Below are 15018 nucleotides of genomic sequence, written 5' to 3'. Positions count from 1 at the left end.
ATGTCTTTGTAGGCATTGTTGTTTGTATGTGCCTGGATATATTCAGATTTACCCCTTTTAAATTTTCTGTGGCACACCTGTATACTGTTCCAGTGTTGGATGCTCCTGTTAAACGCAACCAACGTTTCAAATAATGAGTGTAGTGAATGTGCAAGTAATCCATTTGAGATAAATGTTCAGGTTTCAGACTGGACTCAAAACTTCAGTCACTTTTTTCTTCTATTGTTGAGAACTTGACTGATTTAAGCTGAATAGTATTATCAGCAGACATGTACCAGTGTATCTGGTGCCATGTACAACAGTCGCAAAATACATTTGAAAAATTAAAAAGTTATGAGTGTTAACAATGCATAGTTTGCCCACCAGAGGGCACTTTGAAACGTTCCCATTGGCAAAACACCTGTTTGGAATGCCACAAAAACAACAAACAAGCTGATCAAAGCAGAGAGAGCATAAAAGAGTAAACAAACCAGCCAGTTTATTTAGGAAATTTGAGTATGTTTTGTTGTTCTTGTCTAAGAAAAATTAATGGCTGATATACATTTTCTGGTCACCACCTTCGTGCCACCCCATTTAAAAAGGGCTGTGTTGCATTAAAAGAGATAGAATGGCACTAACGTGTTCCATTTTCTCGACATATTTTGAAATTATAAGACACAATCCTTTTGTTTAAAGTGTTAATGAAAAAAGAAGAGCCTGTCAGATTGCATATGTATCCGATTTTATTGAAGAAGAGAGATATGAATAGGTAGCCTGTTTCAAGGCACCTTAAAAATGTACAACAAAAGCTGAACCATTTATTTATTCAGAATACAAAAATACACATCTCAGTGACTCCAAATTGTAATAAATAGTTAACCATGCATTCTAACCATAAAAAGGCACAGAAAACAGTCACTTAGTAGTCATAAAAATGATCAACTACTTTACCAAAATCATCCAGATAGTAATACAGGTGACAACTGTAACATTATATTCCAAATGTGAAAACACAATACACATCATATCATTTAACCTTAGGCAATAAATATGCAAATATTGTCTATACCTACATATATCTTCTTAAAAAGTAAAACTGTGCCATTGTAAACATAATGTAAACAAATGAAACTCACTTTTCTCCCAACGCTTCGATAACCACACCAAGTGTTAAATCCATCTTTTAGAGATCCTTGCATGGGTTTCATTGGTTTTTGAAAACCAGGCAGTTTGCAGCATTATTTACAGACCACTGGAAAACACAGCAAGGGAGAAAGGTGGCAACTTCCACTGTATATGGCAAGGTCAAGCTGGAGCCTGGGGCCAAAATGCTTCAGATTAACAGAACCTGGCAGACACCCTGGACATGCAGACGCCATTAATGCAGACAGACACAGCTCATGAACTGCAACAGCATCATTCACAACTTGCGTTTGGTGACTGGCGTGATGAGAGTACATGGATGTGAGGCCAAACTTCAAGAGCGCTGCAGCAAAGAAGCAGCGTAGAGCACCCTAGCACTGTATAAAGCACATACTAACAGAAAGGCTTCTATAACAAAGGGTTCTGGTTTACAAAAGGCTAACTGTCATTAGTCTCATCTATTTAATGGATAAAAGGCATATGAGACTAAAAAGATGGGAAGGTCTGACAAATTTGTAGTTTTATGAACACTGAATGATAAAAACTCAAATTGGACTGTAACTTTATTTATGCCAATGAGCACCTGATTGTCAGCATAAGGAGCTGGAAGATAATGCAGTTTAATGGTGTAATCCAGGCCTGTAGAGGTGTGAGATGTGATAGATTGCCCCCTGGTGGAGGGAACACACAATTCCAAAGTTTCGTTCACATTCTGCTAGGGTGGCATATTAGTCTATGGGTGTGGCAAAATTTTCAATTATACTGTAAAATTAGCTGGCAATGAAAAGTATACAACTGTACTAAGGTACAATATGCCACTGTTGTAGTACACACACTTGAATGCACACGTTAGAACAGGATACATGAAGTGAACACAACAGTCATGCCTGCCTAATCCCTCCCATTCGCTGGCACAGTCCTACTTTAGTGTATCATCTTGGAAGCACAAAGGAGCAAAACTATAAACTACTGAACCCCTGGAAGAAATCTGGAGTAAAAAGCTGTCTGTCTGTCTCTGGGTCTAACTTTGAAAATCCTCAAACCTCGAGGAAGAGTACAAAAGAACGTTTACAAGGTTTTTCTGTGGTGTTTTTTTTTTACCCACCGAGGAACATCATGTTTGGAAAGTTTCAGAGACAGTATCAAAACAAGAGATTAAAATATTGCACCATCATTAGAATACAACAGCATCATCATGTACAAGAGATTAGAACAAAATCAACAACAACTGGTATGGTGTAATGTACACAATCAAATGTGTGGGCTGTCGACAATGCATGCCATGTCTACAAATGCATCAGATTACACTTACAAACATTGTTTGCATACACTGGTTTACTGTATATACAGTGCATAATTATATACAAACTTAGCATCACATATAGAAATATACCCTGTAATGCCACCAGTCTTAAATGAAACTAACAATTAGAAGTAGCATTCTAGCAAAGTCTCACTTGGAATTTGAAGGAGAAAAAAACTGAAAAAGCTGCACTTGAACAATGTTAAGCAGACTGCAGATCAACTGCTCTATTCAAAACTCATATCTAACTCCTCAATAGTGTTAAATACTGTATTAAGTTGCCAAAAGGTAAAAAGTTGAGGTGAACTGTTAACTCTATGCAATGATATGAGGATTTGCACTTGCATGAAGCAAGAAGTAGAAAGTGCCTGTTTAAGAATTCCTTTAAAAAATCTCTACAACCCTATAGTATAGGTGGTTGGCGTCTGACCAACAGTTTTACTCTCTTCCTGACTAATACAGCTTTTTCCCACCTTAAATGAAATTAAGACTTAAAACCTACTGGCTTATTAAATAAAGACAAAACTGTCTGATGATTTCTTCGACATTCACTTTGGTACTGATTTTTCACATCCACAGAGAACGTGTCAACTTATTAATTTCATATAATCATAACTCATCGATAACTTGTTTAAAAATTTCTTACGATGTCTACCATTAAAGCACGTCTTACACAAAATGACTCAAAATATGGCACTTGACAGAAACCTTTTAAACATGTCATTATCATGCAAACAAAATAATTTAAAGCTAGAATAAAAGGTTGGATTTAGACCAAAAATGATGTTTTCAGTAGTAACAAATGGCATTATAATACTTAAGTTATGTAAAACTTGTTCAAGTGTCATTTTGCACACACACACACAGACACACACACCCACACACACACACGCATACACACACAAAAAAATCAAGACACTAATCATGCAATTAAACACATCTAAGGTTGAGCAAGCATAGCATGCAACAGTATCCCACTGTTTTCAAACAAAGCTTCCAGACAACCACCTGCATGGTCCAGATTATTCTGTTCTGCATGTGCAGCTCTGTAATGTGAGGCAGAGAGCCAGCAAATACATTTTTTACACAGACTCAACTGAAGCAGAACCCCACACCTATGGAAGTCTTAGTTTTGCTACTAGTTTGTTATCACAACTCAGACAACAAGCTGTCAACAGTAAGGTTAGTTGCATACCTGATTATGTGCTATGAATGGTTATTAAATAAGAAATGGCTTTTTTGTGTGTGTGACTTCCATCAGCGTTCTCGATTGTCATTTTGGCACCAAAGAACAAACAAACACACGCACATGTATCTTGATCACGACATCACACAGACTTTCTCAGCAGAGGGATCAAATATCCATCTCTCCTTCAATACATATCTCTTCCGCCACTGCCTATGGTGCTCCCAAACACTTCCACTAAGTCAGGAGGAATGCACGTTTCCCCTTTCTGGTAGCGTTTGCTCCTGGGTTAGAGGTCAATCATGGAGGCCTTGGCCAGGTCTTTAGTTCCCTGGAGAATTCTCTTCATATGACCCACTTTCGATATCCCCAGATCCTGAGGGCCAACAAAGACAGCAATTAAAAACACACTGAGAGAGGTCTGTTTCACACCATCATAAATAAATGTCGAGTGGGTGATATAAACAGTCTGGTATGAACAGCACTAGAAATCAAACTTTTAAAGGCTACACACCAGGTTGCTTCATAATCTATAGTGGGAGAAATCAGTATTAATAGTGTCAAAACTATAAAATATTAATAATTAAAACATTTCATAGTGATCTAACAAATATATCTTAGGAATATTTAGGCAAATCATGTCCACAGAAATATATCTTTAATCAAATTTTCTTTAGAAGCTACTAAAAGCTATAAGGTGGGCTGCCATTCATGTCACATTTGAGATAAATTATGATATATATAGTTATCATTTGCAGAAAAATGTAAACTGAATATAAATTTCCACTGACATCATGAGCAATGTGTTAATGAATAGATACTAATGTACCAAACTAAGACTGTGAAAATGGTTCGATGGTTAACTTGCCATATTTTTTGCTCTGGTTTTGGTCAGCACCTTCTGCGAAAATGATCTATTGCTTTGGCAGCTAAAAGCCATAGACTGTATAATACAGACTTAAATCCCTCTTGTTGAAGGGAGAGGAAAACTGATTTTAGAAAAGTCTCTGAGAAAATGAGCTCTCAATTGCCAGTATCTATCACTAAGCACAACCGCTTCAATACATCATATGGCATTAATATTGTCTGTAATGATACGATATAGAGTAACCAAATAAAAAAAGGTGGATAGCTTTTAATAAAGAAGTTGCCTCCAGTGTCTTCAGATTTTCATAAAGATCCAACCCTCAGATGTTCAGTTCATGTTTGACTGTTCAAATTCCCCGGTAAGTATGTTCATTTAAAGCCTGAAGTCAACTAGTGAAAACCTAAAATCCAAATAAATATCATAATCACATTAGTTTCAGTATGCTCCCAAAGCTAGCTTACTAGCACTAGTACTATTGTTAGCTTATTAGCTACAAAATTAGCTACAAATATGTTATAAGTAATTTTAAAAGACCTGGAAAAAACCCCAAGGCTTCAAATTAGTAGACCATAAACCAAAATGTAACCTTGTCTTTTCTGATCTTATTAGATGCAACTTTGTGCATTGGACACAAGCATCGGCAATTTGTTATGTTTTCTAACCATCGATGCATTTTTTGGAACTCCAGGCAACTCCTCCAGCTCAAACGGGAGGCAGAATGGGAGGGGGGGCAGCTGTCTAGGGTCTGTCCCTAGGGCCTCTTCCCAGAAAAGCCTTGTCACTACCCAGAGCACATGGCCATAGGGGAAGCTGGGGAAGACAATCAACAAGCAAACTGACAGTTTTGCTTATACGCTCAGCTCTCTCTTCACCACAACAAACTGGTACAGCGTTGCATTACTGCAGACGTAGCACCAATACATCTATCAGTCTCCAGCTCCACTCTCCCCTCACTTGTGAACAAGAACCTGAGATGCTTAAACTGTGGGGCGGTGACTCCTCCCTGACCCAGAGTCGGCACTCCATCCTCTTCCATGGCCTCAGACTTGGAGGCTCAAACAACTAGCAAATATGTATTTAAGACAAAGGAATCAGAGTCGGTTGGCCTTTAAATGACTCAAAACAATCAATATATATCAATAAACAATATATATCAGTCACTGAATCTGTACTTTTATCCATTCAAATATAAACTACCAAGCAACATAGACAGCTAGCCACAGTATGACTGAGTGATAAATTGTAAGACAATGAAATGAGGGGCACAGATATAGAACGAACACAAGTATATTGCCATACAAATGTGAACCTGGGTATCTTGTGTGTGTTTGCATAAACAATGGTATTCAATTTTCTTGTACTGATATTTTTAACAAATCGAACAGGTGGATTGATTTTACTTGGCAATACCAGCTTATCACAGATATATTATCAGTGCAAATATCAGCCAATTATTATAGGATATCTAAAGATACATAGTTGTTGCTTACCAGTGTTTCAGCTTAACATGTGTAAAGAGATGGTCGAGAAATCAAAGGAAAATAACCTTAAACCTTGACCTGATATGGTGTGGGGGGTATTTTGATGCTATTGGTTTATGTCCACCTCTCTGTGTAGAGAAAAGAGTCACTGAAAGGTCAAATCAAAGTTATTCTGAGTGATAACCTTTACCCTATGATGAAACATTTGTATTTTTATGGGAGTGGTCTCTAGGATAAAAACACCCTCATCATCAGTTTTCATCTGAGCACAAAAAAACCCACGAAGCATTAACTGTGCAACTGAGAAGATTGAGGGAAAAAAAGTCCATACTTGATTTAAATGTGGTTCATAATAACTTCAAGTTTGTCTTCTTGTGCACCTGTGCTTGGCTTCCAGTGTCCTTCTATTTTAAGATCGTTACCTGGAGGTTCAGTGGATATTACACAACCCAGATCAACATTATTATTATTATTACGAGTTGTCTTACACACTTCACTACAGTGTATTATGAAAATAGCATCAAAAACCATAGTCATGTTCTAACTTACGTTACACAGTAAAGAATGTGCTTTTGACTTTTTTTGACAGATTGTTTTCAAGTAGAATGTTCTAGTCCTCATGTTCTGATATACACGTTGACAGTATAATCTGAAACTGCAAGCTGTTTTGTTTGACAAGTGTTTATATGCATATGACTGAAGACAGTAGAGACTGCACAAGCTTTCGAACAGTTCCTAGAAAGGCTATGTTTCTGCTCCCTTTGTTCGCTCCACGTTCATGTTGCAACACAGTTTTTTCAACACTGCCACTATATGCATTCATTTTTTTCTCACTTTTGCCCTAAGCCTAACTCAGTTTGGTCTATCCACACCGAGCCCCTCCTTGACCTGAAGGCTTCCCCCCCTTTTCAGCAGGTATACAGTGTTAGTGGGTTACAGCAAGTCTTTTTCAACAAGCCACGATCAGACGGTAAAAGCCAAGCAGAGCGATGCAGCGCAGCACGAGAGGTGGCAAAAACAGGGAGACATCTAACAGAGCGAAAGAAACGCAGCACACCAAGAGGGTACAGAGAGAAAGAGTTGATTTTGGATTGGAGGAGGGGGTTCACACAGATTCACTGAGATGTGACAACAAGTGGGTACCAGTGTGTGTGTGTGTGTGTGCGTGTGTATATGTGTGTGAGTGAGAGAGTACCTTCAGGTCCCTCCTCTCCAGGTGCAGCAGCTCTGAGCCTCGGATGTCGTGTCGGATGAAGGTGTCTCTGTACTCCCCCAGACTCAGCTGTTCCAGCCAGATGCCCACCTCCTCTGTGCCCCATCTTTCCACTGTACACGCACACACACATGTGCGCACACACACGCACAAAAATGCACACACAGAGCAGAGCAGAGAGAGGCTCAGAGTGCCTCACGGGTATGCAAACGCACTGCCACATTCCACAAACTGTCACACTCTCACTTCTTTTAACCACATATACTCTGTGAATGTGTCTTCAAACACACACACACAACCTCACCAATGGACACAGATTGTGGTAAATCATTGAAGAGAGAGATGGAGGGGAGGAAGGGGAGAGAGAGAAGAAGGGAGGAGAAAGAACAATGACGGCAGCTGGTAGATGAGGAAGGAGTGGGACAGAGGCCAAAGGTTGGTCAGAACAAGGCAGTGACCAATGGCGTTCACGGCAGGCTGGGAGCATGCACATCATTGACCAATATCAGCGCACACAGAGAAAAGTAAGAGGTAAAGGGAGGCGGAAGCCTGTGCAATCTGCAGGAAATACAGCTCAACTACCCAGGAACATGCCCCAGATAGAAGGAAGGGCTTCTCAGTATACTTATTTGTACACAGCAACATTGTAATCTCACTGTCTCCTCATCTACAAATCCTATATTGCCTTTTCTACTCAGTTTTTCTTTTTTGTGTTCATATGTTCTTCCATCTCTGCACATGTGTCCTTGGTGCACAGACTTGTTCTTCTCCCGACTTTGTACCTTCTGAAAACATACTGACAGCTGGATAAGAGCATGAAAAGAGGGGAGTATGGGGTGCAAGTTGATGGTCAGGGTGTGGGATGTTAACACCTCAAACACATTCAAACACACATTCTTTGTGTTTCTACTAGGGGACGACAATGGAGTACAACATTTATGCATGGGCTTCAGAAACAACAGGAGTGAGGGGCAAGATAACCATCATGAAAGGTAACCGTGATGACTCTGGGCAGAAACAAGCTGTTCTTGTGTGTGTGATGGAGCAGTGGTCAGCTTTATATTACTGAAGAATAAAGTATGGTACCACTTCCCGCTAAACATCTTGCTTGCCATTAGCAAGTGAATAGCAAGTGAAATAACATCTGTACCCTTTCAATTCAACTAACTTCAAGTTATGATTAACAAATCAAAAATTACTATGATTTTATTGTTATCATCCTTTTTAATAAGAGGTGGAAACAATTATACAGTGTAAATACAAATAAGGCAGCTGGTAAGTAAGTCCCTCCCATGGCAGATGGGAGGGACTTACTGATTCCTTATCCTGAGTTTTTCCAGTTTGCTCAGTACTGAGGAAAAGTGGACACAGCCCTACCTGATTGAGGGCTTGTCTTCTTGGTGGCCTTCTCCTTCTTGAACTTGGGCACTATGCGAAACATGCTGCTGCGACTGTTCCTCTTGCCGTAACCCAGAGAGTGATCCTGGTACATAAGCACAGTCAACCTATAGCCTTTTATTTAGCTACTCGACTCTCCTGTTACCTGAAGCCATGCTACACTGAAGACATACAGGACAGCTGCAAGACAGCTGTGTGAACACTTTGGATTTAGCTGGTCAGTAACTGATCAGTCAGTCATCTAAGCCACAAGTATTAATATGTATGCACACTATGCTTAAGCCGATAACAAACTATTATTATCTTTCAGTCCTGGTGGGAAAGTTACTTACTTTACACTTACTGACAGCCTCCAATTAGCTTTTGTTGTTCTGAGTTTTTGTTTTCCAAATATTTTTCCCTGTCAGAATATTAGGGATGGATAAGAACAGCACAATGATTTGTGTGTTAAATTTGAAGCTCATATTTGTACTTTCAGTGACAATGTGACCATATTTGAAGGCACTGTTATTGCAGATAACTCCATAGTGTTCACTTTTAGCTTTGAGTTGCAGGAGTACACAATGTACCTAATGTCTTCTATTTTACAAAGATACCACACACAATGGAGCATGTGCATGCAAACACATATTTACTGAGGCTGCTTACCTCCTCATCATTGGGCTGCAGGATGTGGTAAAGCCAGGGGATTTCTCCCAGTTTCCCAAGTTCCAGCTCCACGCTCTGCAGAGCGCTGGACAGCTGCTCCTCCTCTGGTGGGTCCAGTTGCTGTAAGGATGACAGAGAACAAGGTGAATTTAACACACCATAATGCAACCTTAACATCAGGACTCCAAGTTATAATAAAACCACAGACTGTAAATACAAGATAGATGTAGCAGCAAATGGCAAAATCCTGTTATGAAGTCTCAGACTAAGCATTCTTGCATTCCCCCTATGCCAGATGAGCGAGAGATGGATCTAGGTATATATTTTACACAGCACCCTAAGAGGACCAGTGACTAATTCATCACAAAACAGGTCTGCCTTAAAGCATAGCCCACTTGACTTTCTTGGCTGCAGTGGACACCATGACTTACAAAAACAACATCATGTTGTATTCAGCAAGACCAGAAACTGGTGACATAAACTATAAACTGATCAAAAGTATTTACGAAGGGCACAGAGCAAGTGAGCCAGGGGCTGTTTTCCATAACAAGACTTCTGTCTGTGATCCCCTCCACTAAGATTCTTTCACCATTAGAAATAATCTAGTTTTAAAGTACACTGCCTTCAAGTCTTTGTTTCATAAACATATAAAAAGAAAGTAGGATTGAAACAATCTATTTCAGCCATGATAACTCACCAGAGAGACTCGGCCCAACAGAAGAGACTCGGTCTCATTGTGGAGTGCCTTCATAGTGCTGGCCACCTCAATGGCTGTGTTCCGAGTAAGGCTCTGTAAAAAGAATTCAATGTTACACACCATGAAAAACAGAAGCAGAGTGCACATATTTCACACAGTTCTAGATGCTATTTTAGTAGCTTAGCCTCTCTTCAGGGGTTTAATATGGAGTAAAGTAAGTGCTTAATCAGAACAAGTTAAACAACACTTAAAACATCAATTAACAATGGAGGAAATTCACACACTGCCACATATAGTAATTACTTAAAGGGCGCTTTTATTATTATATTAATGGCCAATGAAGAAATAAACTTAGCTTAACTTTTAGCAGCAGTTCAACTAAAACTGTGGATGCTGTAAACTGGACTCAAGTACTTTCCCTTTCTTTGTCATTTTGAAATATGGCAGAAAATACCACATTTTAAAAGATTTGTCTGAAACACAGTGCCTAGCTTTTAAAGATTCAAATATCTCAAGAGCAAGAAATTGCACCTGGAACAGTGCTCATTAGTCTCCTTAAAACAATAAGTGGTACATCTTAAATGTAAGCTTTGACTTCAGTGACCTCTAATGGCAAGAAAAAGTCATGTTTATTTTACAAGAATTAATTATTTTAAACGGCAGTTTTAAGGATGCAACAGTGAGTTGTAAAAGACTTTCTCAAGACAATGTCAATGTCTCAAAAATCAGGCTAAACCCAGCTCACCTCGGGGAACTTCGGGTGTGTTTTGTTGATGGCGTGTGATGCAGCATTAACAGCGTGAGCCAGTTCCTGCTCTAAGAGCCCGTTCGTCTTTGCAGCCTCACATATCCTGTGATTAGACAGAGCGCAGTCAGTGAGCTTAGCTCAAGGTAACAAAGTCTGGGAAGCCTGTCCACACGGCGACTGATACCTGATATTCACATCAATTCAAGTTTACCTTGTAATGAGCTCTTCTGCAGCCCGGGCACACATCTGCACCAGGCCTGCCTCCTCCTCTGTGGCTAGATCCACAGACTGCTGAGGGTAGAGGTGAGGTCGCAAAGGAGGCTTATCATACTTGAGCTTGTCCTCCCATGACTTCAGTGTGTTCTCAAAAGCCTGCGGGGAAATTTTGAAGAAAACACAGATAAGTATATACATATATATATATATCAGGGGTAGGCAACCTTTCTGATGGCGAGTGCCATTTAAAATTTCCTCAGAAGTCAGTGTGTCATATGATTGCATTAGCAATAAATTTAATAACGCTCTATATGAACAGTTACACAATATATAGAACCACTTTATAGAATCATATTTGTTTGCGGATGTTGGCAGCTATCAGCGAATAGTTATCAGCTATTTTGAAACAAAAAAAGACACTTTTTATCAATAACAAGAACTCCATAACAGCAGATGGACTGTACAACAGAAAATACAAATGCTATTTATGGTCTCCTCACAACAATGATAAGGAAAAATAAACTAAGCCAATATGGCATGTTTGTTAATACAGAGACACACATGTTAATGTGATCTCTGGTCTCCCACTCAGAGACACAGGTCTCCGAGTGTCCAGCATTCAGACGGCTACCTGAGGACTCATGTGAGAGAAAATCTGGTCACACAGATATGTAGAGCCAAATACTGTCAATAAGGCCTCTGCAATGTTCTGAAGACAGTTAAACTTGTCAGGTAGTGATGTCCAGCAGGTGAAAATGCACAGCTGTGGATTCCAGCTGCTTCGATGTTGCATTAACTGGCATTAACTCAGCCATTTAATGCGAGACAAATCTAGCTGCTCATTAAAGGTTTCTGGTTTGATCAGAAAATAAAACATTGGTCCATACACCTGAAAGGCCCAAAAGTGCATTGTGTCTCGAGTCTACGGATGTATCCATGTATCTCCGTGGTGCTGATGCTGTGCTGAGCGGACAGCTCCTGAAGCTTTTGAAGTGTCGGAATGTGGAAAGCTAACAACGTCCCTCTCACCAGTAGGCTAAGTTATTTTTAGCCAATTAATTCAATTCAATTTTATTTATATAGCGCCAAATCACAACAAAAGTCGCCTCAAGGCGCTTCATAGATACAGAGAAAAACCCCCGATGAGCAGCACTTTGGTGACAGTGGGAAGGAAAAACCCTCTTCTAACAGGAAGAATCCTCCGGCAGAACCAGGCTGCGAGCTGATTTGCGATGTGCACCGCTGCTGCGGCCATTTATTTTTTGATGCACCTTCTCAGATTAATTCACTGCATGTCATGCCCAGAGCTGGACTGGGACAAAAAAACAGCCCGGGCATTTTGACTAAAGACCGGCCCACCAGGTATTAAAGCCATAAAGCCTTTGAATGAAAACAAACACTGTTGTGACAGTGATGTAAAGTCTTTTTGGTATATGTATGATTTCTATACATTTTATGTCAGATAAAAACTTTGGTTGTAAGAGTCAGATAATTATTTAATAACAGCCAGACATTTTAAATGAGAATAAGAAAGTATTTCTTATGGTTTCTCTTTCTGGTGTTATTTGTCTCTCAGAAACAGTTCATAACTTCCCTTCAACTCATTCATGTCACCTAAAAGGTAAACCTGTTTCTCCATCACTGTTCAGCTCTGATGATTCAGTAAGGACATCTCCTGGTTTCATCTTCATGTTTCCCTCTCACCACATATCCAAACCGACATCATGACCAGCAGCTTTACAGCTGTGGCTCCAGCAAACATCAGCTAGAAATAAATACTAGAAATAAATATTAAATAAATTCTAACAACAGCTGATCAAGCTTAAACATGCTGCTATTTAGCGCGACATCCGGCGGTTTCCTCTTTCTGGCGCAAAGTGAGCGATAAATAAACAAGAGAGAAAAGCCGATCAGCTGATCATTGATCAGTTTCATGATTAAAGTAGCAACAGGAGAGAGAGGGGAGAGAATGAGAGAAAAAGAGGCAGCTGTGCAGCGTAACGACAGAATAAATCCACCTTTGTGTCTTTTTCCATCCTAGACAAACTGCGTCCCTTCTCAGCTCAACACGAAATATAATAATTTCTCTGAATGCGGGACGATTCCGTTTGTACGGGACGGTTGGCAACTCTACTAATTAACCTTATGAATAAAATAAAGTTCACTATCAGTAACATCATAGCACCCACCCAGCTGTATAGAAACTCCGTCATGCATAGTTATTGTAACTGACTATCAAAAGTCAGCACAACGAAAATAAACTCCACCTAAACTTGGTTTATATCTGACCCAGATAGACTGCAGGTCATAACTTCTTACCTGAAGTTCAGTTCACCTGACACTCGGACCGGCGGCCGCCTCGGGTCTCTCCTCCTCCTGCCTCCCCTCTCCCTCATCCACCTGCTGGCCTCCACCACTTGTTAATTTTACTGAATCTGTGGAAGCTCCGCTATAGCCACCACCAAACAACTGAGTTATTTTTACACACCGACCAGCATCTGGCCAATCCACCACCTTTCATTGTTTATACCATTACAAAAAAAAAATCATCGGCCCACCGAGCAAATGCCTGGTATGCCCGATGGCCAGTCCAGCTATGGCCGTGCCATCAGTTAACCCTTCGCGTGCCAACTGTGGCTTGCCGACCCCTGATATATATATATATCTACACAAATTGCTTTTCACTCAGCAACAGCAGCACCCTTCCTCACCCGGTCTCTGGTGAGCATCTGTGCTCTGTTCTTGTGCTGGATCTTGATGACTCCAGGCGGTTGGATCCAGGCCTCACCATCCACCTGAATGGGAACCCCCTCGTCACCCAGGATTGTAATCTTCACAGTTCGACACTGATTGAGGAAGACGCTTGGATTAGAATCACACAGTGTACAGACACAGAGACACAATTTGCACTTCATACGGTTTTAACGCATCTGCTCACCTGTGCTATGCGGTGGTGTTGCAATTTGATGACTCTGGACACAGCCATTTGCATGCTCCCAAAAACAGCAACCACTTCCAGGATCTTGTCATCGAAAGATGGAGCACAGAATATCTGCATAAAAACATTATGGCAATAATGAAATCTATGTCAATGTAATGTAGCTGGAAGGATCCTAAAAGGATACAGTTGCCGCTATTTCAAATTTATGTAAATATTCCACATAAACATAAACAAAAGAAAAGCTAATATATTCAAAAATTAGTTTTCAGCAGCCCTTTAAAACAAACTACAGACTCAACCAACCTGAGGAGGTTTATGAGCTACATCCAGCCTCTGGTTTTAAAATAAGGGACAGTTAAAGACCCAGTATCAGGGGCCTGGTCAGTTTGTCTGTGACCCAGCATCTCGAGTTTATTTAGTACTGTTGATTTCCTATGTTAGATTTGTGCGTTTTTCTTAGTTTAGGGTGTAGTTGAGTTATTTTGTATTTTTGATTACTAATGAGATAATGTTCAGGTCTGGTATTATTATTAGTTAGGGTTTAGTTAACATTCCATGTCCCAATTGCCAGTCTTGGTAGCCGGGGATCAATCCGCCAGGACCTCCGCCCGGCTCACATTGCACCCGACCCCTACGGTGCCACCTGCGGGTGGTGGGCCTGCAGGAAGATGGGCCCATGTCCCTTTTTCGGGCTGTGCCTGGCCGGGCCCCATGGACTAAGACCCGGCCGCCAGACGCTCGCACTTGGGCACCCTCGCCGGGCCTGGCTCCAGGGCGGGGCCCCGGTAACCCTATCCCAGGCAGGGTAAACTGTTCCCTAGATGGTCTTTTCATAGGGGTTTTCTGAATCGCTTTTTGTCTGGTCCCTCACCCAGGACCAATTTGCCATGGGAGACCCGACCAGGGGACAAAAGCCCCCAGACAACATTCGGGAGGGGCTCAGAGTAGAGCCGCTGCTCCTCCACATCGAAAGGAGCCAGTTGAGGTGGTTCGTGCATCTGACAAGGATGCCTCCTGGGCGAGGTTTTCCGGGCATGTCCCACTGGGAGGATGCCCCGGAGCAGACCCAGGACACGCTGGAGAGTTTATATCTCTTGGCTGGCCTGGGAACGCCTTGGTGTTCCCCTGGATAAGCTGGAGGAGGTGGCTGGGGAGAGGGAGGTCTGGGCTTCTCTGCTTGGGCTGCTGACCCCGCGA

General features: G+C 41.0%; 1 protein-coding gene across 10 annotated transcripts in view; it reads right to left on the bottom strand.

The window, feature by feature from the left end:
* Positions 1 to 704: 704 nt before the first annotated feature.
* dgkh (diacylglycerol kinase, eta) overlaps positions 705 to 15018 on the bottom strand; it is a 79304-nt gene continuing 64990 nt past the window's right edge. For 5 of the 10 annotated variants that reach the window (XM_040006842.1, XM_040006844.1, XM_040006845.1 and 2 more), the window contains 9 exons: positions 13819 to 13932; positions 13592 to 13726; positions 10876 to 11036; positions 10662 to 10767; positions 9917 to 10009; positions 9220 to 9339; positions 8551 to 8656; positions 7156 to 7286; positions 705 to 3987 (listed from right to left, as the gene is read on the bottom strand). In XM_040006842.1, coding sequence (XP_039862776.1) covers positions 3901 to 3987; positions 7156 to 7286; positions 8551 to 8656; positions 9220 to 9339; positions 9917 to 10009; positions 10662 to 10767; positions 10876 to 11036; positions 13592 to 13726; positions 13819 to 13932 — 1053 coding nt within the window. In that variant the 3' untranslated portion in view covers positions 705 to 3900. Of the gene's footprint in view, positions 3988 to 7155; positions 7287 to 8550; positions 8679 to 9219; positions 9340 to 9916; positions 10010 to 10661; positions 10768 to 10875; positions 11037 to 13591; positions 13727 to 13818; positions 13933 to 15018 lie in introns of all 10 variants that reach the window. The other 5 variants (XM_040006846.1, XM_040006850.1, XM_040006843.1 and 2 more) reach the window with 4 other exon arrangements.

The sequence above is a fragment of the Simochromis diagramma genome, unplaced genomic scaffold, assembly GCF_900408965.1.
Source record: "Simochromis diagramma unplaced genomic scaffold, fSimDia1.1 OVJJ01000514.1, whole genome shotgun sequence".
Classification (NCBI taxonomy): Eukaryota; Metazoa; Chordata; class Actinopteri; order Cichliformes; family Cichlidae; genus Simochromis; species Simochromis diagramma.
Note: the sequence above shows the minus strand (reverse complement) of the source record. Positions and strands in the feature narration are given on the sequence as shown.